At 35.0% G+C, this 25,422-nt stretch overlaps 3 protein-coding genes across 3 annotated transcripts; all 3 read right to left on the bottom strand.

Annotated features, from left to right (window-relative positions):
* Positions 1-18: 18 nt before the first annotated feature.
* Positions 19-13,230, bottom strand: LOC146147164 (homer protein homolog 2-like). Its single transcript, XM_083386899.1, has 8 exons — positions 13,087-13,230; positions 11,200-11,356; positions 10,505-10,662; positions 9,597-9,699; positions 8,547-8,683; positions 7,973-8,129; positions 4,903-5,094; positions 19-1,113 (listed from the first exon to the last, which is right to left on the bottom strand). The coding sequence occupies exons 1-8, from the start codon at positions 13,089-13,091 to the stop codon at positions 934-936; spliced, it is 1,089 nt and encodes a 362-aa protein (XP_083243025.1). The 5' UTR covers positions 13,092-13,230; the 3' UTR covers positions 19-933.
* A 2,326-nt stretch (positions 13,231-15,556) lies between these two features.
* On the bottom strand, positions 15,557-20,409 carry LOC146147163 (ras-related protein Rab-23-like). Its single transcript, XM_083388430.1, has 6 exons — positions 20,158-20,409; positions 19,580-19,665; positions 18,918-19,077; positions 18,522-18,604; positions 17,645-17,734; positions 15,557-16,701 (listed from the first exon to the last, which is right to left on the bottom strand). Exons 1-6 carry the CDS (start codon positions 20,310-20,312, stop codon positions 16,544-16,546), a joined length of 732 nt encoding a protein of 243 aa, XP_083244556.1. The 5' UTR covers positions 20,313-20,409; the 3' UTR covers positions 15,557-16,543.
* LOC146147162 (BRCA1-associated RING domain protein 1-like) lies at positions 20,362-22,769 on the bottom strand. Its single transcript, XM_083388429.1, has one exon. The coding sequence runs from the start codon at positions 22,725-22,727 to the stop codon at positions 21,174-21,176; it is 1,554 nt and encodes a 517-aa protein (XP_083244555.1). The 5' UTR covers positions 22,728-22,769; the 3' UTR covers positions 20,362-21,173.
* Between the last annotated feature and the right edge of the window lie 2,653 nt (positions 22,770-25,422).

Here is a 25,422-nt window from a genome sequence, read left to right as displayed (position 1 = left end):
TTTAGTATTTATAATTTCAGGATTTAAAAAAAATAATTTTCAATGATTACTTATTGGCGAAGGGACTACATTTAAAACTAAAACGAGGGGTGCTTCAAAAAAAGAAAGAAATGTTGATGATGAGGCTTGGAAGATGGCACAAAACAAAACGGATAGAATACAAAAGTGCGAGTAAATAATAATGTGAAGAGAACGAGTTGCTAGCATCACGTTGAACAGCATTTTTATCTAAAAGCAGTTGAAGCGACGGCAAGGAATTCTTTTTTTTTCTGTGCTACAGTAGGTAAAATTGGCAGCATCGAAAGACTGGGCGAGCAACGAAAAAGCGGGCAGTGTTTGAAGAAATTGCAATGGATAAAATGAGCAAATAAAATAGTTAGTGCAGCACTGGTAGAACAGGAAGGTTACGGGGCACGAACAAGTGGCCTTCAATAAAAAACACGCGCACATGAATATTGTTAAAATATAACATAGGATAAATCCTGAAGATATACTACAAAGACAGCTGGTCTGTATTGCGAAAAGCAGTAACGGGGTTGATCGCGAAATTACGAGTGACTTTATAAAAAAAGGAATACAAAACAATGCGCGAGCACTTGAAACGATGGCTGTACAGTAAATAAACGACGGCTATTGCAAAATAAAATCGCTAGTCTACTTGATACATGAATAGCATGACGTTGTTCGATCACATCACGCCCGTCATAACGCCGGGCAGCGAAAATGGCACGGGCAAAGGTAAAAAAGTAGCACGCCACCCTTAGGTTAACTAAGAAACTGGATGGCTAAGTAATCTCGGAGATCGAACCTCAACAATCATTTTACTGCAACAGAAATCGAGAGCACCACGTGGCGGCGAAAAAGAGAGATCAAGCAAAAATTACGTAAAGGCCGTCTGGCTTCGGTGTTGCGTTGGAAGCGGCTGCGCTTCGTTCATAGAGTGCTCTGAAGCTTCTGTGTAACGGCGGTGATGTCGGTAAGGTAACCTGCCAGCTCCGACAGCAGCTGCTGTGCGTCCAGCTGGCGCCTGCTCTTGTCACGCGACGCGTCCACTAGCCGCTCGTCCAACGCGGCTGCCCTCTCCTTGGCGTGTTGCAGCTCGTCGTACGATTTCTGTAAGAAGGTGGGGGAAACTTAAGAGTTTGGAACTCGTAACGATTCGCCAGACTAACATATACTGAAACTCTTTGACCCTCCTTATGTTCTTTTGGAGGTCATTTCAGTGTTTCAGTGGTCTTTTTATAGGAAAGAGCGCGGAAACCTTAACTATTTTACCCCCACGCTAATTCAAACACTACAATATATTTATTTAGGATTTTACATAAAGTATAGGGCAACGATTTTCCTTGCTATAGTTTTGACTAATACAACCATGATAATTTGAAGCACTTTTTTAGCATGGACTGCCAGTGCCAAATATGCCTTACAACAACGCAACAGATGGTCAAGCAGCGTTTCAAAAACAAGGATTTTTAAACACGACCGTCAGTCCCAGACTGAAGTTAACGTTGTTTTTTTAAATTGTCAAGAAAATATTAAATTTAAAATGCATCGTTGAACACTTTCGGTCTAAAATTGAACTGAAAAAAAATATATGGTTTTATAAATGGAGAATTAGGTTAAAATAACACCACAAACAAAATGTCGGGTTGCTGCTATAACCATAACCGGTAATTAGTAAGCAGACATATAACTGGTGATGCGGTACTGTCAAGTCATACCAAAAAGCAGGATTTGCACCCCACTCTGGGCAACAACAGATCATAATTTGCTTTTCTATTCTACATGCTGCGTGTCGATAGGTCTGTTGAGAACGTAACAGAATTACTGTTGGCATCGGCAGGCCTGGGTCAGCATCCCAAACAAAACATGTATAATTAATGCAGTGTAGACGGGAGCTTGCTAGACGGTAAGTGTGTAGCCTATACGGTTGTGGTTTAAAGGCGGCGTGACTATGCTATTAGCGCTGCAAAAATAGAGGCATATTTTAGCGAGTAAGAATAAAAAACTGTTCGACGAATTAGCGAGTAAGAAAAAAACTTGTTCGAAGAGTCGCCAAATTTGATACAATATGATTGTAGACAGGTTGGGAAGTTAATGCAAATTTATAATGCACCTTGGGGAGTGTAAACTACTTATAAACATAAAAAGTCGATTTTTTAAAACAAGGGTAAAAAAAACTGGCCGTGTTTAAATGTTAAGAAATTTGACAACTAAACAAGAGTACCGTGAACGATAGGGACAGTAGCAGCAGCCTGTTAGGACAGGCATTTTTTTTCGCATAATAAAGTGTATCGCTTAAATTGGCGTCTAGTAATATCTGACCCGTAGATTAAGGCGACCTCGCAATGTGAACATTGGAGCATAATAATCTCGGAACGCGAGTCAATCGTGGAACCGCATAAAACCATCGCTGCCAGTTGGTCTCGAATTTTATGACTACTCAATGACGATACACGCACTTGATGAAAACAATAATATTAAAAATAAAACGCTGGCCAATGTTCACCCTTTTGAAGAAAAATTGGACACAAATGCACGGTTTTGCGACACAATGTCCGCAAGCCGTATATCTCGATAGATATATTGGTCCAGTTTATTTGAAGTATACGGATATTTACAAGAGGAATAATTTTATTTTCGACGTCAAGAAAATATAGTTTGTACAAAACTTGATGTTAAACAAACACGAGACAAAGTTTATGAAATAAAGAAAAGTTATTTAAGTGTGAAGCGCATTGCTTAGTGGGAACACCTCCAGTTATAAACATATTAAGTGTATATTATAATGATAAAAACTGCCTAAAATTGATCTTGTAGTGTGTTAGCAGATTTAGTTTGATTGGAATAACGTTTTTATTAAACTGTCGACGTACTCTATTCATCGGTCGAGATAATCACAATTCAAGATAAATAGACCAAATATATATGTGACATTGCAGGACCACTCATGGCGAGGTTTATACATTAAGGCGAACATAGCATTTAACTTAAAGGACGTGACAAAAAACGAAGATTTAGGACCGAAAATGCTTGTTACCAGAAAGGTTGCAAGATTCTGCGAGCCTGGTTCATCTTTTTTTTACCTGACTCATTTTTACTGGGCATTTGCCAATGCATTTGAGCATTCACTGCTTTAGAAAAATGATCTGGAGGTTTGTTAAACTGGTAAAAAATTGAAATGACAACTAGGGATGTTCAAAGTAGAATCCCAAGGTATTCTAGAATAATAGGTTTCGAATCTAGAATAACGAATCCAGAATAGCGAATCCTAGTATATTTTTATTAAATTATCTAACCTTGGTTTTGTTTGGGGAAGGGATTAATCTTAATCTACCCCACAGGGCCTACAATCACAGCAATAAATCGCCCAAACAATTTTCTAACATGTGTACATTATAATAAAAAACTCATATGTTTAACATTCTTAACAACTGTCATCTGAAGCCGTTTTGCAAACTGTAATATGTCAACTATCCAGGTTGTGTCCAAAACTTATATTTTTGCCAAAAGTGAGCAAATGCAACACTGCACACATAAGTCTTAAGCAATTCGGTCCTGATTTTGAAAGCATTGTTAAGTCTTATTGCTTCTTTTTTGACTGACATGATCTGTTATGCAGTCAAATGATGTACTCCAAAGAATACAAAGTTATTATTGACATAACGAATTCTTGACAATTACGTTGTGCATAACTGCTTAACTTCCCTGAATATTGGCCTAAAGTTGACCTTAAGTAGCCCCATAGTGCATTTTGTGGACGGCCAGCACGTTTTACAACGTAATGTTACTTTTGCAACTTAACGCATTTTAAATTGCGAACTGCACACCAGACATTACACGTTAGCCGCTCGCCCAATAACGCTGGATTGACACCTAATTATTAGACGAACGTTATCGCGAGACGCGGTAATTGGTCGCCCGAAAAAACGCTGACACTGCACTACCAGGTTACATTTAAAGCAAGCACTGTAAATTGGTCGCCGCAGCGACAGGCCAACTTACCACACGCGTTTGTGCAATTAGGCGCAACAATCGGCGGTAAAACATTAAATTATATCGGTTCCAATTACCCGAAATAAACGGCAGAATTGGATTCGATATTCTACTTTGAGCATCCCTAATGACAACACGCTGTTTTGACAACGAAAATACCGGTTTTAAATGTTTAAGTTTTTTATGTTAATAACCCACACAATACACATATTATCACAACTAAACAATAATTTAGTTTTTATATCCAACTATTTTATCAAATATAGGTTTACAAAATTGTTCGGGCTGCCTAGGAAGCGCACTGAGCTCACACGCTGCACTTAATCAAACGATAAAAGCGGGCGCCGAGCAGTGCCGGATTTACCTTTAGGCCAGTGGTTCTCAACCGGGGTGCCATTTCTAATACCCGAGGATGCCGGAAAATATATAAAAATCTTTAAGAATCTGTTTTTTGCTCAACTCTTACAACTTTTTGTGCAGAATTAGTAGAGTGGAATAAATCCAATTAAAACTTCCTACTTTGTGTAGGGTTGATGTGTGTTGTTTAAATTTCGTTTATTGCGACATTCTAGTGAATTACCTACGGAAAAATCTTGTAGGGGTGCCGTAATCCATTTATTATTTCTGAGGGGTGCCGCAAGCCATAAAACGCTTTCTAATTCCTACTAGAATGTCCCAATAAATGGAACTGGAACAACACACATCAACTCTACACAAGGTAGGAAATTATAATAGGATTTATTTCACTCTAATCTTTACATAAAAATTGTAAAAATTAGGCCAAAATCAGATTCTTAAAGATTTTCAAATATCTCTCGGCACCATTGAGCATTAGAAATGGTACCTCGGGGTGCCCAGACACCCGGATGAGAACGTCTGGTTTAAAAGAACAGCACCGTTGCGCACCTTAATTTTGGCGGTGCACTCGTTGTGCTGTCGCTCGATGACGGTGAGCACGCCGACGCGCTGCTGGAGCATGTTGCACTCCTGTGACTTGTCCGAGTTCTCGCGATGCAGCATCTCGAGGCGCTTCTTCATATCGTCGAGCTGATCCAGCAGATCGCCGTCTTTCGACTTTTCAGCCTGCACCTCGCTCAGCTGGAAGAGAGCGACAGTTCGGTTTCGGTTAGACCCTGAGGGATCTTAAACTGGGGTCCATGGGCCTCTTACGGGTCCGTGAACTAGTTTTAGGGGGTCCTAATTGAAATAATTATGAGTGCATATTTAAGAAGTAATCAACTTTTAAAATAATCTTAATTAAATATAAAGCGGTTTTGTATTAAATGTAGACTCCATTAGACTTACGCGGTGAAAATATTTTAGGAAGCGCTCGGTTAGACCAATAGTCAACTTTTTTGGTTGCGGCCCAAAGAGCTCTATTCCGACGGCCCACTACATAAAACCACTACGAAAACAGGGGCGGAACCAGGGTATTTGTTTTGAGTTGGAAGCTTTAGAATGACGTCACAAACCTTAGTCATAAAACAATTGTTCATAGAAACACCTGTTTTTCTCATAGTTACGGTTGGCCAAAAAAATATAGTTTGACAGGCACTCTCAGGGCCACATTTGGCACACGGGCCTGAACCACGTTGAGACAATATAATTCTTAGCCATATCAACTTTTAAAATACACTGCAATGAATGTACGGCTATTACGCGGCAAACAACTACATGGTAACACTAAACTATTCAAAATTAGCTCTCGGCCCACAGTTTGCCGATCACTTGGTTAGACGTTAGCGCTGATCTTCGCAGACCTTGAACTAGCGTTTCTGAATTTAGTTAGCGGCGACTTAAGCACTAAGCATAACTTTACTTTAGTTAAGTTGTCGCTAAAATGCGAACATAGCAGTGAAGGATTAACCAAACAACATAAAATGGCTATTGAAATAAGTGATCCTGAAGGTAAAAAGAAATTCAGGTTAGAAATAAAATAAGCAATACTAACGATTAAAGCTTTGTCGACCCCGATCTCCTCGCTAAACTAATGTGAACAAAACGCAATAAGTGAATAGTACTTGGGTTTTAGTAAAACCTTGCTCAGAATAAATCAGAATAAATCTAACAATTTGGATTACTGCATTGGGCAACCCAACAAATTAAAGGGCGACCGAATTTTGGGTCGAGGCCCATGGGTTGAGAAACACTGGATTTAACGGAATACAATGTCTGCTAACGCAAACCTCTTTTTAACGCGTTGCCCGTTTACGTAGGCAATTTTCAGGAATTGAACATTTTAAATTTGAGATGGCCAAGTAAAAAATGCTAAGCGCCTGCCCTAAACTGACATGTACGAGTTCTTGCAACAACCAGCTTCGAACGAAATTACCCCAACAAATAGTAAATTTATTCCTAATAAAAGTCCCTTTTCTTTTGTACAACACTTTCGATCTGTTTTACACTATTTTTAGTTTTAGGTTGAATTGGTGCGATTTAAAATGAATTTTCTATAGATCAGTGGTTCCCAACCTGGGGGTCGCCATGTATATTTGCTGAAAGGAAAATTGACTTCAATAAGAACGATATAAACTAAAAATTAGCAGAAGCCAAACATCCGTCAGTCTACGATTTTATTTGTCACGTTTACCTCAGTAAAGCAATCGTGTTAATGACGTCACCACTAAGCTTATTTTCAATTAATGGTACAATAATTTAATTAATGACCGAGCGACAATATATTTTGTTCAATGTATTCAAAAATCGTAATAACGCGATTTGAGGGTTTAAGCGAAAGTTAAGAAAGTAGCTTAATGCGCATACTTTTGGCATAACCACGGACATTCTACTCAAATTTTGAAACAATTCGTCTTAAAATGTGAATGTTTTGCTGATTTAACGTGATTCTAATCCATGGGTTCTTAGACGACTTCTTAAAAGAGATTCGACTTTAGTTTCACACCTGTTGGACGAAACCAGCAAGTTGTAGTTTTGTTTCTATGACGTTTATTCAGGGCGTTATCTGTAGAAAATTAGGCACCTGGTTCGTAAAAACCTATTTTTTTAGTCATCCACGTTAAAGAAGTTAACAGAACTCTGTTTTAACCTAATTGGCTCTGGTTTCTGTTTGATGCAACATAATCGATCGGTCTAGTAAGGTTTCGAAAAAGTTGAAAGGTTGGGAACCACTTTCAAACATAATTGTTTCAATCGAAAATTAATAATCTGGCGTAACTCGCACAATTTAGTGACCCAAATTTCGAAAAGAATGACGGATAAAACAATCCAACTTTAGATAAAAAAAATATTCTTTTGCGATATTTAAATATTCAGACAGGTTAATACAAGAGTATCCAAGTAGTGTTGCACTGGGTTTCGTTGCGATGACCAGCAGAAATTGAACAAAAATAGAGAGCTATTCGAGGGCCCTTATGTCACACTTTCCGCTGTTTAACAAGAACAACAAAAGAGCTGCTAATTACGCACAATGACGCAAAGACTCTTGTTGTGGTGTGTTAACTGAAAACTGAAGAAAATCCAGCAACATTCAAATTAGGATTACCAATGTATTTTACCTTCAACAACTAAAGATTCGGCAATAATAGTTTTTTTATTTGCGACACGGTAAGTTTAAAAACCCCCGAAAGATAAAATCTGTTGATCGAAAAAAAAAATGTCACAATTGCTAATGGCTCGTTGTCAAAACAAAGCTAATTAGGGAAAGGGATATATTCTCTATTCAGCAGGTAAAAGTAACCAGGAAACATTTACGCTTCATTGGACGCTTGTAAAAACACCTGTAACACTTCCGACCGAATGGCGTCTAATGGAAAATTAGTTTCGCATAGCACCCACCATTTTAAAACGGTTGTTAGACTAATAGTAATATTGTACAGAATTACATTTATGCAAAAATACCGTAGAAGAAACTAAAAAAATCATGGCTTGGTAACATTGCTTATCCATCCAACAAAAGTCAAAAAGAATATTTTAAAAACAAAAAACAAAACAAACGTAAACATACTATTAATCCTACCTGTTTTTTTAACTTTTCATTTTCGTCTTTGTACATGGCAAGCTGCCGGTGCCATTGGTCTACATTCGACATGGACTCCTGCAAGGCAGTGGTCAGGCGTGTGTTGGTGTTTTTAAGCGCTTGCAACTCCGTTTCCCACTTCTTCGAACTCGCTGAACTAATAAAGCACATAACGTGACATAAAAAATTAGGATTTTCGTTATTACTTTAAAATACCAACTAACCATGTAGTGTGTTTTGATGACAATGCTATATTAACAACAACCAAAATTACTATAGTTAATAGGTGGTCACAGGAAAGAGTTTAATAATTTCTCAATTTGTGGTTGAGTGTGGCATACCAATGAATTAACCGCAATTAATACTCAGTGACAGGAAACTAACATACTCTACCATAATGATGAGAATGGACCCAACAAATTCCAGGCATTTAATCAATTTTGCAATCACTTATACCAGGCATACATATTTTATCTTGGGATAGTATTGGACAATATTGGGGGAATCATGACAACACCCTCTTTTGTTGGCAGTCAGGCGGAAAAGTGGCCGGCCTGATTGGCTGTGAGTTTACCTCTGGGTGACGGCAAGCTTAAGTCTGTCATTCTGAAGGCGCAGGTTCCTCAACTCAGAGCTGAGAAAGGTGTTTCGACTCTCGTCAGAAGCCGAACTGAACAACTCCTCCTCCCCTTCTCTGTTGCTGTTAATATCCTGAAAAACAAAAACAGAATTTAATGTTACTCGAAAATCCAAAGGTAAATGCCCTTTAAATCGCAGGAAAAATTAAACAAACAACATATATGGGGAATAAGCCAAAACTATATAACTGTATGGTTTTAATATTTCTTTCAAACACCTAAAATTATTGTAGGTTCAAAGAAAAATAAATTGTTTAAAATAAATTGTTTGGCATCTATATTAACAACTAAATCACTCAAAACTATTAAAATTCCTTGTTGGGGTAAAAAAATTGTTGTTCCACCTTGTTAGCCATAAATCATTCATCACATGTAATTTAATTCAGTGAGGTTGGTCATAATACATAATTAATTGTGCATTGAACTTTATCTCTACTGTCTTCATGAGGAAAACCGTGGGCATGCCACAAGGCAGCAATGCAATTCTTTTCACATTGTAGGGCTTCATTTCCCTAGTGCAAATCCCTTCTGTCAATAATATTGATTCTGGGCAAGGAGAATGCCGCTGTGCACTATAGCCTTGCAGAGCGCCATACTGATACCAAAACATGACTAACCACTTAACTTGCTTTGAAGAGAGGCAGACAATCACTTGCGCTTGGTAACACAGACAAAAAACATCAAAATAACATTTAGGTTGTTGTTGACAAAATATGGTGCAGCAAACACTTGCTGCTTAAAACGTTACATTTTTTGTCACAAAAAAAAGCATTTAATTCTATACACTTACATGGTTCAAAGTTTTTTTTATTAAAATAAGTTATTAGTAAAAGTTTTCTAATTTATTTTGGAGATGACTATTGTTTTGGGAAAGAAGTTTAAAAGCATTAAATATACACAAATTGCTAATTTTTAATTCCACACCTATGTACATCCTACAAGTAAATAATTAAAAAGTGTGGAAGACAATTAAAAACGGGCCGCACCTCATTTATGTTGTTTGTCCTTTGCTTGTCCGATTCTCCCTCTGATAATCCGTTGCTGGCAGGTTTAATTTCAGTGCGCTCCTGGAAGTCTCTCGCCCTGTCTCTGCAAGTTGCATGAATTAAACATAAAGGCGGATCGTGAAAAAACAAACACAACTAATTATGGTTGGCAGAGTGGCGACATTGCGAAATTGGCCTGTACAACACAAGGCAGACGGTGTATGTGTGGCAGCCGTGATAATTGGAAGTATTGATTTTACCTGCAGACTATTGGTGCATTACAAGTAGGTTGCATATTGACAAGCTCAAATTAAAAATGCGTGGTCATAAACTAGCTTTTCAAACATGGCTGTTCCTTTTAGGGTATTGCTCATTTAAAATTAGTAAAATATATTTGATCAAATTTCATTGAGTACTGAACAACCTAATATCTAAACAACCCAGTCACCGTGTGGCTGTGGGGCTATTGGATTAATGGCCCAACTTCAACAAATATACATCTCTATGAAACCTTTTTAAATATATCAAGACTAGAATTTTACTAAATCATATTTTTAAATTGTTGACTTTTTGTGGTATAAAAGTAAAATTAACAAGAAAATAAACAACTATTTCAATTCTAAATTAGGTTTAATTAATATATAATCAGAGGAAAACATTTTAACCACAAGATAGGAGCCTGATTGGATAAATATATCTTCTACATAAAAGAGTAAATTTTTTTATTCTGTTGTCATTGTAATGGGATCCACTTTTAACAAAAATTAGCTTCTATTCAACTCTCATTGCGCAAAAAATGTTGACAAAAGTTCAACCTTTCATTTCTTCAAGTTATATGGCAGACAATCGTGTTAAATAATTACACATGCAAATGCTGTATAGCAATATTTGCAGGCTTGGCAACTTACCGAATTTCTTCAAACTGCTCTGTAAACTTTGCCAGGAGAATGTCGGAACCAAATCCAAGGCCATAAACAGTGTTTGCTCTGATGTCAGCCCACTGCCCAAATTTTGCAGAGGTTTTTGTGAAAGCCATTTCAGCTGTCATAGTGCTATTTATGATGGCCTGGAGAAATATAGATTATATTAGGCAACCCAAACAAAACAGTCAAATTAAACTTAAACAATATGCCATGAAATATATCAGTAATTTGGTACCTATTAGAAATGTTCAGTACTTATAACTATGTATAACCTGGGAGAGAATTTTTTTTATTTACACAAAATAGATTTGACTTTTAAACCCTCATGTGACAGTCTTTAAATAAATGTACTACTTTTTGGTTCAGTAGCCTGATCTTAGATGGAGAAAGAATCGGGAGAAGCCATGTAGCACAGAACAGTATACGTGCTCTATATAAATAATTCATGTTGCCATATATGCCACAGCAGCATCATTGGATATGATGTGGCAGAATTAAACTTAAATAGTAACAAGAATGTTGGTTTTATGGAATTTAAAGACATAGAAAAAAAGTGGACAAAAACTTGTATAAAAAACAAAGCCCCATATATTTACATTCAACCTTTATATATATATATATTTATTTAATAAAAAAAAACATCTTGTTGTCATAGAATTTTAAAATATTGTAATATATACCTTTGATCCTTCAACACTTATTATACGATATGATTTTCTGGTGGAATCAAAGAAAAAGTTGACCGTTGCTGCTGCTTTACTAGCCGGGATCCAGGACTTCTTTGTTACTGGGTCAATAACGAAAACATGTGCCTTGCTTGTATAGATTGGCACCTCACTAAAACAACAATATATTATATTTTTATATCCAGTACTTTTGTTTACCTTTAATAAACAGTTCTTTCACAATATTTGACACTTATTTTATCCAAACTTGAAAAAGCTAGGCTGGATTTATAAACTTGTTCAATTTAGATTATTTAAATTGGAACAAATTTTGAGAATTTAAAGCTTTGCTTTACCTAAAGTACAGTTAACTATTGAATACATTAGAAATGACAGCATTGCCCCAAAACCAGAGCTTAAATGACATTGAAAAAATAAACTTACAAGTAATAGAAGGACAACTTTGAATTCTATCATGGAACATTTTTGTTGTAAGGTTTGTTTAATGCAGTGGTCGGCAAACTGTGGGCGGCGGCCCAAATGTGCCCTGCAGATCCATTTCTAGTGGGCCGCGAGTTACTTTTGAATAGCTTAGTGTTATAATGTAGTCGTTAGCCGCATGATAGCCGTACATTTATTGCATTTTATGTTAAAAGTTGGTGTGGCAAATTTTTTTAAATTGGTTCAGCTTTGAAAGGCCCACATGCCGAATGTGATCCTGCTGTATTTTTGCCAACTTAAACTGTATGATATTAAAAAATCAAGCTTTGCACATATATTTTTCGTTTCATAGATTGTTTTACATTCTGATATAGCAGTGTTTTGGGCACTAAGCCACCATGTTATATCTCACCTTGAAAACAAATATTCTGAATCCGACACTTTTTGTAGTGGTTTTACATAGTGGGCCTTCAATAGCTCTGAAAAGAGTACTTTGGGCCGCGACAAAAAAGTTTGCCGACCACTGGTTTAATGTTTCTAAACTATTTGTCCATAAACTATATGTCAAAAACACTATGTATATTCACAGTCACAGATTATTTTGTTTCAGTAGTTTAATGTACTTTATTCACAAGACCTACTTTTGTATATTAATGATTATTTTGACTAAATGAAATCTACAACTTTTATTGTAAGGCTGAGTCTAAATATTTGATTTAATTAACGAGTGTATCTTGTTCACAAATTAGAGTTTGCCATATTGTTTTTGAATTTATAAAAAAAATGAGTTATTTCAAAAAAAACATCCTGGTAATTTTTTTGTTTTTTTTTTAAATAAACAAAATGCTGTCACTATAAAAAGTTTCAAAACGTTAGAGCTGCAATTCAAATAAAAAAAATAAATACTGAAATCAACATATAATATGACATTCTTCAGGTGTATAATTAATCTAATGACTTTTCGTATACAGTAGTTGAACTAAAATAAAGAAAAAAAAACCTAATTTTTAAGTTTTTGGCAGCAACACAGTGTGGTTGAAAAATTGCATTCGGTTTTCAAAGATATCAAGGCTTTGTTGATAACATAGCAATTTTTTTATGTATGTTCATGTTTTACTTTAAAATAGTGCATACCAACCGTTTTTAATTGAGCATAAATTAAATTAAGTTTTAGCACTAAATTATTTTAACCAAACTGTTTTAAGTCTTGCAATACTCATTCACATGTGTACACTATTTTGTTATTCCTTTAAAAACACTCCATACAATTCAGTTTGTGGCTACAGTTGGCTATAAAACCAAATAAACTTTGGACATTTGTAACGCAAAAAATATTGGTTAGGCACAACTGTTATTCACACACAATATTTTGGGTGCTTGTTTATTTAATTATACAAATAGAAAATCATACTCTACAGAAAAATATTGTTCGATGTTGTAGTTGACAAAATTAATTCTTACCCCATATTCTTTGGTGTTGAAAACTTGAGCAGGATAGGATAACAGAATTTTACTTCAGATTGTTGAATTTAAACATTGCACATATCAGGAAATTACATGACAAAACTAATCAGGTCTATTTTACTGAAAGTTAAACTAATCCAAGGCATCTGGGGATTTTTATGTAAACAATTTTGGGTTAATTGTACAGTTTTTAGAGATATAAATAAAAAATTGGTTGTGATGAGGCATATTTAATAGTAGAAAGTTTTAAGAATCTCCTATCAAAAATTGTAGACAATACATCAGCAAACAGATGGTTTATTGTATCTATACAAGGTCAGCAACAAGGTGACATTTTTCTATCATACTGGACAATTTAGTCAAATAATCGTAATTTTGCAACTAAAAGTCTCTGAGCTTTGTAAGGATAAATCAAATTGTTTGCATTGGTAACACTATATATTTAGTTTAACAATTTATTTGTTTGGTGATTATAGATAAACAATCGACATCAGTCAGGTGGCAAACCTTTTTTAAAATTATTCCATAAATTGAACATTAATACATTGGTTGAATACGTTTACTAAGGTTACTATTAACTAAGATAGTTTAAAGTACTTATAGCATGCTACAGTAAAAAATCAGTCTATTTTGTGCGAAAACATACTAATAAAAGATAACTTTTAACCCATTTGTTGTAATTTGAAGGTATTATTATATGACATAACATTATGTAATTTTGAACACTTGGAAAAAAAATCAACCATATCTCTCATTTCAATGGAACACCACAAAAAAACCCTGTAAAAAATAGCCTTAGATGAATCAGAACGCAACAAGCTTGACATCCCTTCATTCACCAACAATGGTTGATAAAGCCTATAGACCATTAGCAAGGGCAAAGTGTCTTTTTACTTGTCTTAAACTGGTTCCTTACAGATATTTGGGCATTCAATATTTTTTTTTAAATTAACCCATATTATTTGGTTTAGGAAGCGGGTTAGCATTTGAGTTCAACTGCTTAGGTGGTTCAAGCATTTTTTAATTGGAAGAGGCTATTTACCGGACTCCAAAGTAGTTCAAATTGACGTATAAATCACTAACATGTGCAAACGTCCAGTCAAAAATGCCTGTTATAGGCAGATTCTGAGGCTATTTGCCCGGCTAACAAAGTTTTAAATCAATTTCCGAAAAAATCATTGAAATTATGCAAAACTCGAAAAATGTAATCTTATATTATCACCGCCCAAACCCAAATGCTAACTCAAATCAATAAACAATCACGGTATGGTGCAAGCGTAAAAGAGCGATGCGGTCTAACTCAAAACGCCATTTATATTTTTGAACTTATATTCCAAGTTTGCAATTTCAATTTTGGCAAAAGGAAGTGGTAGTGTAAGGGGGTGACCCCTACAGTAGGATTCGATATCAGCGCCAGATAATTTATATGCTAGCCAGCAATATCAGAAAACCTCTGAAATTAGCTATAATGACTAAAACTAACCAAACATGGCAACCCTAACCAGCACTGGCAAGCTTAAAAACAAATAAACAAACATGCAAAGAGCAACATATTTTTTTTCAGAGCGCACTCAAGCGTGCAAAAATATTGTTGAATCAAAATCCGCCCTGGTCGCAAGATCACAACTACGGTGATAAGGCAAGCCTTTTTAGTTTTGATTTGAATACGAAAACACATCTTTTGGAACTTTTTTGGTACTATTCAGAAAAGTTCTCTTTCAACTTACTGTTTCGCAATGTTAACTTCTAATCTATTCGATGGCCAGCATATATTTTCCTAAATATACTTATATATTTTTTAAGGATTTACGACCGGCTTATTTTAAACCATCACATCGATAGTTGGGTTTAAATTCTTACCCTTTCAAAAGGTTTGCTGAGTCAGAGACCCAGCTTATTCCACATAGTGCGTTGACTGCTTTTTGGAAAATTTCTTCGTTACAAATAGTTCAACTAGACGCACGCCAAAAAGTTTTATTACGTGAACCAGCCTTGGTAAAACTACCCGAGACCCGAAGGGTGTCAAATCCGACAAGCGTATTAACAAGTCCGGAACCGCTAGGACCGCACACTGAATCGTGAAGGTAGAATGGCATATTAATACGCGGTGAACGGTGGTAGATTGGTTAAATGGTAACCCCAGGAGTGAATTGCTGTATAGGCCTACATCAATTTGGTTATGGGGTTATGTATTACGTCGGGCTCTGGAATCCGATCGGGACTAAGGATTTGACAGTCGGTTTTGTCAGGAGTCAAATTCGGAAATCGACTCTCTTTCAGGCGGTATTAGGCTGGGTTTGTTTTAGACCGACTCTTTATTCCCTGCTTTTAAATCATCGGGCTATATTCCGCAACGGGGTTTATTACTATTTTGCTAACCTACACAAGTCCTTATCTGAGAAATTCAGGTGGGTTGATTCGATATTTTGCCCAACAGAAAATAAGAAAAAACAGGTACCAATTGCAGAAAAATGTTGTTTATTTTATTACAATTAAGTTGAATGGGTTACAATGATATTATGGTGGAATGTGAAAACAAATAAATGTATTTTTTTCTTATATCCTAAAATATCAGTAATATACACAAATTGGCAAAACGACCTCAAAGTGGTAAGGAACATAGGAAAAATGCAAATTTTGGAATATGGCATCATCGTACATTAAAGTTAACACAACAATATTGTTTTCCTAGAAACTGAGCTTAAAAACTAAGGAGTGCAAAGAAAAAAAGAAGCAATTAAAGACTGGAAAGCACCAAACATAAAATAAGTTTACAGAAATAACATTTGCTACTTACAGAGTAGGCAGCTGTGGTTCACCAATTTGCATACGAGATTAGTATGGAGACTGTTGTAAAAGCATAAGACATTCCAAATTAGTTTAAATATTATTACTTAGTGCACGTTTATTCTGTTATGAAAGTGTTCACTATGTGTAAGCACCGCTATAAAACAAGAATACAAGGTAAGGAAATTAAAATTTTAGATAGCAAAATTGATACACAAGCAAATAAGATAATTATGGAATAATACTACAGTTCAATTAGTTTGACCATATAAAATGTGACAGAGAAAAAAGTGTGGCATAAAAATAGTACCCTATCAAAATAAGTGTAAAACAAAATGCTCAGGACCTCCAAATGCCTTATCACAGTACCAACAATAATAATAGCATAGGAAATGTAACGTGGCCAGAACCGACTTCACGAGAAGAAAAAGTGCAATAGCAAAGCGCCAACAAAATAACAAGGTTGAAACTGTAAAAGTTTAATGGCTGCTAAAATCATTTATATGAAAAAGAGAGGAACACAAGAAAATATATATAACTTTGTCGTATAAGCAAAGAATCACATTAATCCTAAGAAAACATATCGTACTGCTATCTATAACAATGTGACTGGGGTAGGGGAACTGCACAACACTTTGGTCTAGACATAATATACCGGTCATTTTCGCTAAATCAATGCACATTTAGAAAAAATATTCTTGTTTTTAGATGCCCGAGACTTGTTTGGTTGTATGTTGATTGTTTCGCCACCAGGTGGGGTTGAGTTTCCATTCTTGTTGTTGGACTTGGATGAATTTGCACTTTGCCCAGCTGTGTTGAATAGACCTGAAAGAAAATGTTAGTTTTAAAACATTTAAATTCCAGTAAAACAAGTAGATTAACTACACGAGAAGACATGTTCTTAAAAGGCTTTTTGTTTATTAGAGAAGGGTTCACCAAACTATGGCCAGCGGACCAAATCTGGCCCGCCAGTTTGATATCGGGCACGCAGTATTTTTCCCAAAACAAAAGTAGTATTATTTATATGTTTATAAACAGGGATGTTTGTAAGATGCAAAGCTAACCTTAACTTATAAATTTCAAACTAAAACCCTTTCATCAAAAAGCTCACTATATTTGTATTGATAAATATTATTTTGTTTTTCTTTAGTTAATAATATTAAAATAAAATAATGTTGATACAAAATTTAACATCCGGCCTGCAATCGACAATGCTGATAGTTATCCGTCACTTTATGAAAAAAAAACGTCACTTTATAAAAAAAGTTTGGTGACCTCTGATCTAGAATACTGCATGTAACAAAGTAACATATGATTCTTTAAGAATGAAGAGTGCCATTGAAGAAACAAAAAATAAATATTTGCTGCATATAAAAAATTGGTTTAGCCCTGATCTATTTAAAAAATGGCCAAGAGAGGTTTCGCCCAAGCCTACACTTGTACCACCAAGAAGGCTTTAAATAATTAAACCCAAGTTTTTGTTTTCAGACAACGAATGGGTGTTAAAACCTGACATGTTTTACATTTAGTAGCGCGTTTTCACACCTTGTAGGAAAAAACTAGACCAGATAAAACTAGACAGACACTTATTTTAACAAAATGTTCAAAAAAAACCTCGTTATGACAGCTTACTTTCAATCGGCATAAATCGTTCTTGAAATGTGTTGTCAACCTATAGCTTACTCACAGTTTTAAGGTGTACAAAATAAAACTAGTTCAAAATCTACTTTATACTTTAAAAAACAACGAATAAAAATGTTAGTTTTACCGATTTGCCGAATAGGTGCTGGTGCATCGGGTTCAGACTCCGCCTCTTGTTTGCTTTTTTGCATGTGCTTTTCGGTCAAGTACTGAAATACTAATTAAAGAAAGGTTTATTTTAAAAGAGATCTTTAACTTATGTAGTTTGATAATGTTACCTAAACTGCTACAGGGCAGTAAGTCCTAGATGGTTGTGTGATAAGACTAACAGCCCTTATCGGGTGTAAATTTTACCTTAACCAAATTCACTACAAAGTTTTTTTAATGGAATTCAAGTCACCTAGTGTACAATGTGGAAAATAAAATAAAACGTTTTGGATATAATTTGTAACGTTTTACCTGATAAAATGCATTACAACTAAACAGCTGAGGTTTAACACAATTTGCGTCTGTAGCCAGAGTACATATTCTAAATGTCAATGACAGTAATCCACTAATTCCACATATATGCTTCAAAAACATATGTTTTGCAAAAAATCCTAAAATTCACAGAAGGTTTTTTTTAAGGTTTGGTTTGGGTGACCGCTAAGTAGTTTTATGAGACCGCAAGTGTTTCATTTAAATACGTAAAAGTTGCAAGTCCAAAATTTGGGAAACCGCTGGAGAAATTTGGAGGACCGTTTCGGTCCCCCAAAACACCTTAAAAAAACACTGGAATTTCCAGGGAATGTCATATTTCCAGAGATCTAAGATCCTTGAAGAAAACTTGATAGATATACAAACTTTTCTGATCTAGCCTGGATCGTTTGTAACTATCATTACATCACGCTTACAGAAAAGTTAGATATTATGATAAAAAATCAAACAAAATTTAGTGTGATGAATTATTAAGTTATAGTCAGTGATATTCTGTTTCCATTACACCTTGCATGTTCTGCATTTACCTTCATCAACATTTAAGTCTTCTTTAACAGACGTTCTATAGAATCTCAACTTTAATCGTTTCGCAAGATTTTCTGCTTCTTCCCTGAAAGAAAACAAAATCAAATAAAAAATGCTTAAAATATGTTATTTTTTGCATTCTTAAATTGCTTGGGCATGAGCTTTAATGTGAAAGCATTATTTTCAATTTGAAAATTGGATTTACAAACACACTTTTTTGACAACCAATGTCAATTACTTTGGTGTATTGTTTTAAAAGTTTATACTACCAACTGTTCCAAGTACCAACACAACCTCTCCGCCCAAAAAATCACTAAAACATAGAAAGAAGACATAAAAGAGGTGGTTGCTTAAATAATAAATTCACTGGTTGTGTTTAAAGAAATTATTATACTCACTGTTCAACCACAGCACTCTCAAGTAGATCAATTTTGTTCTGTACAAGAACAAGAGGGATGTTGGGCCCAACTTCCTCCTCAATTTTGCTTTTCCATTTTTCAACCGCCTCAAATGAATCCCGGTCAGTTGTGGAAAATGCCAAAACACAAGCCTGGGCTCCTTGTGTTTTAATAAAACATATAGAAGGGTTTTCAAGACAATCAAGACCTTAGCTAATAGGCAATTTTCTATATAGTTTTGCAATACAATCGCTCCTTCATGAATAACACCTATCCGACTTTTAAAACTGAATGAACCCAATGTATGTTTTTTATTTTAGTTGCATAGTTAAACAGCAGTTTTGTTTTAAACAGCAGTTGTCCTGCAACATTTTATAAATTGTTAAACTAGGTAACATTAAATAAAATAAATAAATAAAGTATACTAGTTTAATTTGTAAAAACAACTAAAGCAAAAAGTTTGGTCAACTTGTTTATATTCTCACTGCCATCTAACCATCATTCATTATGCACACGAGTCATAAACAAAACATGAAAAACATTAATAAATTATGAAAAGTTTCGCACATTTCTATTTAGAGAAATTGGAAGCTTTCTTGAACATTAACACGATTATACTTACAAAAAATACTAAATTGTAAATATGTTTCCTATAGATTTACCTCTGTAGTAAGCTTTGGTTATGGAGTCAAATTCTTCCTGTCCAGCAGTATCCCACAACATCAGACGGACCTCGCTGTCGTTCAGCCTTATAAATTACCAAAACATGACACTTAGGATGATTAGTTGCACAACACACACTTGTTTTACTAATAAGGAAATTGGAACAATTATAAGTAGATAAGACTGACGGTAATATAGTTTTTAAGAAGGCATTAGAATATATCCTTTTAAATTGTGGGTGTAAGAAATATTTTGTATATCATTCAAGTATATTTTGTATATATTTTAGTATGTATAAAAAAAAGCTTGGGAGCGCTGCCAATAAATAATTGGTAGATATATATATAAACACCAGCATCAAATATTAAAATACATTAAGATAAGTGTAAAGTGATCTGATTGAACCATGTATCTTATCAACAGAACCCAACACAAACTAATCATGTTAAACCTATAGAAAGACAGCAGTTTATATATATATATATATATATATATATATATACATAATAAACTATTCAAGCCTAAAGGTATAAAATCAGATTTTCATGACAATAAACCAATCAGCAAAGCTACATACGTGAGCTGCTTTTCTAAGAAATCCACTCCAATCGTCTTTTTGTACTCCTTGGTGAAAATTCCCTTGCAGTAACGCTGTATCATGCTAGACTTTCCCACAGCACCATTTCCCACAACTACAACCTTGACAGCAATCTCCAAATCTTCTTCCAGCATTTTTTGTTTTATTTTTGCAAATACAAAATAAAAATGATACAAACGAATCCTATGTGTAAGTAAAAAGAGATCAATTGGTTAAACTTACCAGTGTTTACAGAATAACCATGATACAAAATCTCTTACGGAAAAGTGTTAAATGATAATATGTTATGATTGGTTGAACACACAAAAAGTAACAGCCTTAGGCCATGGCACGACTGATTGCAAAACAACGTAAAAATTTATTGATAGAAATGCTGTAATTCAACACTACCACAAACGCCTAACAATCTAAAACATTTCTTGAGAACAAAGGCATTCTGGGAGAGGCAGTATTAAATAACAAGGAATTTCTTCACAAGAAGTAAAACTCTAGTTCCAATTCATATAAACTGAAACGGTATTTGGATTTTATTTTCAATTAATTCAAGTTTTGACAATTTCCCAGGTATATAAAAAATAGGTATAGATTGACAAAATTTTAAAAAATCAGACGTCGCTTCAATAAAGTGATATCAGTCGATCTCTTGTAATAACCATTATTTTAAATTGAACATATAATAAATTCAAAGGGTAAAAATTTGGAAATTAGATTTGATCTATCTTGCTGGTAAGATTTAAATATTGATTTATCTTGTTAATTTTTAGAAAAAAACAACAAACCAAATGGTTAATATTTTCACAACATATGTAGTTGGCAGTTTAAGTAAGCAATATGTTGCATATAAACACACGGAAAGCAGCACAGAACAAAAACAACTTGCTTCAATTAAAATTAAATTAAACTCAATGATTTATTTACTATAGCTAAGTAATACATATAAATCTGTACTTAAGTTTGCAAACAAGCCTAGGACAAAAAAATTGTAATGGGCAGACTTATGACATGATGATAAACTGGGTCAGGCAATCCAGTAGCCAGGTCACCGGCACTGTGTTTACTTTGCCTTGTTTAACCATACGAGGAGAAGGATGTTTTGAAGGGTCGAAAACTGTGTAATATGTGAAGTAGTAAGCGGGAGAGTCGGGCTTGGCATGGTAAGGCACCTTTGAACAAATCTGAACACAGTCGCTGTCCGGCTTTGGAGACCTGCTTAGAATCTTTCCATCTGCAGCTTTGATCAGTTCGGTCAGTTGCTGTTTGGTAGGGTATGGTTGAGAGAAGGCGCCGTGCAAAAAAAAGTGACAGCCGTCAAACAGTCGTGGTACCTGCCTAAGCCGGCTAGTAGTAGAGCGTAAAGGTCCTCCTATTGCACCATCATCCACACAACTTTTAACCTGATAGTCCAGTTCTTCCACCCACTTTACTTGTTTCACACAAGCATCCAACCAAGCTTCAGTCAAAATCCAAGCCCCACTTGCCATGGCCTGCAAGTACTTTATTGTGCGTTTTGCTTTTCTGTTTTGATCAACGCATGTCACAAAATGAGTGACTCCAATCGCGCAATCATTTTGTAGGTTAATTGGAAACAACTGGCCAAAAGCTATAACCTTATCTGATGCAACGGAACTTGAGCAGCTTAACTTTGCTTGAAGTGGAGAGGGGACAACTACTTGAGGTGGTGAACTTGCAGTCACAGCAAGTGTTTTTTTGGATAGCAACTTTAACATTTCTTCATTTTTCGCAAAAAACTTTGCAGTTTTTCCTACAGCATTTCTCAAATTAACGTCCGCACCACATTTTAACAATATTCTCACAGTTTCAAATTTGTTATTTGCCACTGCATCCATTAATGGCGTATCATTACGATGGCCAGGTATGTCCACCAGTGCTCCATGATCAATTAGTTTCTTGACTATTTCAACATGGCCATGAATGCTAGCCTCATGTAACGCTGACCAGCCTGCATTGTCTTTCAAATTTACATCCACACCGTCTTCCAACAAAGCAGTTAGTTTCTCGATATTTCCCCGAATTGCTGCGATGTGAAGCTCAGTTTCCCCTTTCTTATTTTTTTGACCACTCTTCGGTGTTTTTAAACACATATGTCTTGGGGTGCTTCGACATTTTGGTGTAACTAATGTTCCAGGTGTGCGAAAGGCTTTAGCTGGAGTGTTCATTTCTGGAGTTGCAAGTGGTGCAGCCTGTTTTTCATTGTTACCTTTAGAAACAGATATGTCACAAACTGATTTATCTAGTGTGCCATGTAATTTGTTGTCTTTATCAACAGTTGAAAGGCTAGTTCTAATTTGTGCGCACACATTTGAAATGTCTTCCAATTGCTTATTGACTCTAAGGTCTTGCACCCAAACCGGCACACCACACAAAGGACATTTACCTTTGTCTTTCAAACATTGCATGCAAAACACATGATCACAGCCTATTAGGACAACTGGACATTTCATTGTTTTTTGACATGACATACAGAGCAAAAGCTTTTCAAGGGCTTGAAGTGCCTCTGTTGTTTCAGGAACCATGTTTAGAGTAGACATGATTTGAAAAAAATCAAACTTACATCAAGCTAAAATTGCTTAGATAAACTCCTGAACATCACATTAAAGTATTGTTAATTGCAATTTACCAATCAATTTTGTTTATCCAAAGTATTTGTTTCTGTACAAACCTATGTTTGTATTGTTTTGTCATATTGCATTTTGGCCAAATTTGATCATATCTGAAAAGGTTGTATAGACTTAAAAGTCGTGTCTCAAAATAATGAGGATTTTGTCTAGTAAAAACTAAACGCTTTAAAATTGTTTGTTCAATCACAAAATAATTTTTGCATTTAATACTATCATTACTGTTAAATAATCTGCAACAAAATACTTATTTTAAATCTTTAGACAAACTTGAAATTTTTTTTCAGATTTAACTATTTAAAAGGATTTTCGTTTTTATTTATCTAACTAACAATCAGTTTACTGTCAGTCTTCTTGCAAGACTAACCAAATCAGATGATCAATAAAAATTTCTAGTCTGCAGGGAGCCTTAAACTACCTTTAAACAGCCCACAGTTGGTGTACATGTGTTTGGGTGTGATAGTAACTTGAACAGTTTTACATGAACTCAAAACTAAAATATTATGACATTTGTCCCAAATTTATCGATCAATTCATCTTTTTATTTTATTTTAGGCCCCCCAAAACCATAATGTCTAAATATTAAAAAATCATATCATATCATACTACTTTTTAAAAATATGTTGATTTTACATATTTTACACAAGTGTCTATAGAATTATTAAAACACTAGACTTGCATGAAATAAAAAATCTGGGAAACTTGGTGCAATAAAAGTAAAAAAGTACATCTCTTCGGTTTAACATATCAAAAAACCAGTGAATTTTTTTATTGGTAGTTACAGATTTGGTCTATTCAACAAAGACATGAGTGCACTTTTCATACTTTCCACAATGGCAAATCACCAGATGTACATGTATATAACCCATAAAGAAGCTAAAATTTAAATATGATGTAATACAATTGAAATAGTGTGCAGTAGTACTGTTAGGTTTCAGGTGGAAAGACATTACGTCACTTTTAATTGCCGGGCTATAATAAAGTCGCGAAATTAAGTTATTATTTAAATTTGCCTGTCTGTAAATCAAGTACTACACCAAAAGTGACTGGAGTTCAGCATGTCTAAACGACTCCAGGTGGATAAATGCATTTTACAATGATTTTTTTTTTAGCTAAGAGTGCACCTACAAAACCAAATTGAAATCATTGAATATTGCACAGCAGCACAGGGGATAAAAAAGCGCAGGGGATCAAAAAGGGATACGTTTATACAGTTTGCTAAACAACAAGTTGTGAAAATTAAAATTGCAAGGGAGAAATAAATACTGGAGAATAAATATAATATTTGACTCACCAGGACCCAAACGCTGATCGCACTAAAACTCAAATAATTTTAGAATTACTATGAACCCCTGGACAAAAAAATATTTTATGACAACCGGAGATTGGGTTTATTTCACATCAGGGTTAAATCGCACATTATTTTGGTTAAAGTTCTGGCTCAGGTGAGTCAAGATATATAATATTTATTCTCCCAACTTGAAATTTTAATTATAATTTACTTGATGTACCTAAAAAGATAGTAGGATTCTAGACCAGCGCCAGAACTTTTAATCGAGTAAAAAATGATAAAATCACATTAACAAAACACATTCTTGTGCAAAATTTTAATGGTTAAGACAGCAAATAAATATCACCTTACATATTGCGTTATTTGATTTATTTCAAACCTTCGACTGCAGTTCCTATTAAATTTTTCCAAATACAACTAAGTAGTCAAACATCGTTCCAAACGTTACCCTTGATACGGTTGTCAAAGAAAATGATAAAAATGCCTTTTTTATGCATGGGTTAGCGCGAATTCGTAATAATCAACCAAGCGTCGTGGACCTATTTATAAATTATTTTAAATATATATTTTTAAAAATGTTTAAGAAAATTATAATTGAAACCATTTTTAAATCCCTGAAAAGTTCTAACAATGAAATACCTTTCTATTTATATCTATTCCTTAGTCAGCTCACAAAAGTTGGCCAAAATTTCATACTATTTTCCAAAATTTACCCTGTCTCAATAAAGCTTCCGTTCGAAACTACCACAGCGTTTAGTTTTTTTTTGGTTTTATTTCTAGTCTAAGTTGCTATAACTTTTAAATTTGGCAACCGCCTTTGTGCCTTCGGAAACTGCGTGCTTCTGTAACTCCCCAGGGAGGACCTGGCGAACGGCGCTTTGGATGTCGTTGGCTGTCATCGTAGTTCTGTTCGACTTTCTCATAATCGCCGACGCGGTAGTGACAAGTGATACGAAGAGATAGTTGACCAAAACGTTCATCGAGTCCATGGCTTGCTTGGTGATTCCCGTGTCGTCGTATATTTCCTGCAGAACCTTAAAGAGGTGATGCCGGAAATCTTCCGGATCGCTCGAACCTGATGATCGTCGCCTCGTTGATGGTCCGGAAGACGATTCCGATGAAGACGATGAATCTTTGGAGCTGACGCTCTGACAAGCCGAAGTACGCTTTTTCACTCTTCCCATTGTAACTTTTTTTGACAATTGGAAGGCGTCAATCCTGGGCGTTTCTAAAACCATGTAGAAATTAAAAAATTTTACCCACTTTTAGCCGATTGGTAAACACAAAGACAAAAAATAAGAGTAAAACTATGTTATT

Source organism: Ascidiella aspersa, chromosome 4 (assembly GCF_963924565.1).
Source record: "Ascidiella aspersa chromosome 4, kaAscAspe10.2, whole genome shotgun sequence".
Lineage (NCBI taxonomy): Eukaryota > Metazoa > Chordata > Ascidiacea > Phlebobranchia > Ascidiidae > Ascidiella > Ascidiella aspersa.
Note: the sequence above shows the minus strand (reverse complement) of the source record. Positions and strands in the feature narration are given on the sequence as shown.

Coding starts and splice junctions, on each gene's coding strand:
- LOC146147164 (XM_083386899.1), bottom strand. Junction 8,684..9,596: donor GGACAAACAACATAAATGAG/GTGCGGCCCGTT, acceptor TTTGTTTTTCAG/GATATTAACAGCAACAGAGA. Junction 5,095..7,972: donor ATGAAAAGTTAAAAAAACAG/GTAGGATTAATA, acceptor GCTCTCTTCCAG/CTGAGCGAGGTGCAGGCTGA.
- LOC146147163 (XM_083388430.1), bottom strand. CDS start 20,312: ATGCTGGAAGAAGATTTGGAGATTGCTGTCAAGGTTGTAGTTGTGGGA. Junction 18,605..18,917: donor GAGAGTGCTGTGGTTGAACA/GTGAGTATAATA, acceptor GTTTTCTTTCAG/GGAAGAAGCAGAAAATCTTG. Junction 16,702..17,644: donor AGCACCTATTCGGCAAATCG/GTAAAACTAACA, acceptor ATTTTCTTTCAG/GTCTATTCAACACAGCTGGG.
- LOC146147162 (XM_083388429.1), bottom strand. CDS start 22,727: ATGTCTACTCTAAACATGGTTCCTGAAACAACAGAGGCACTTCAAGCC.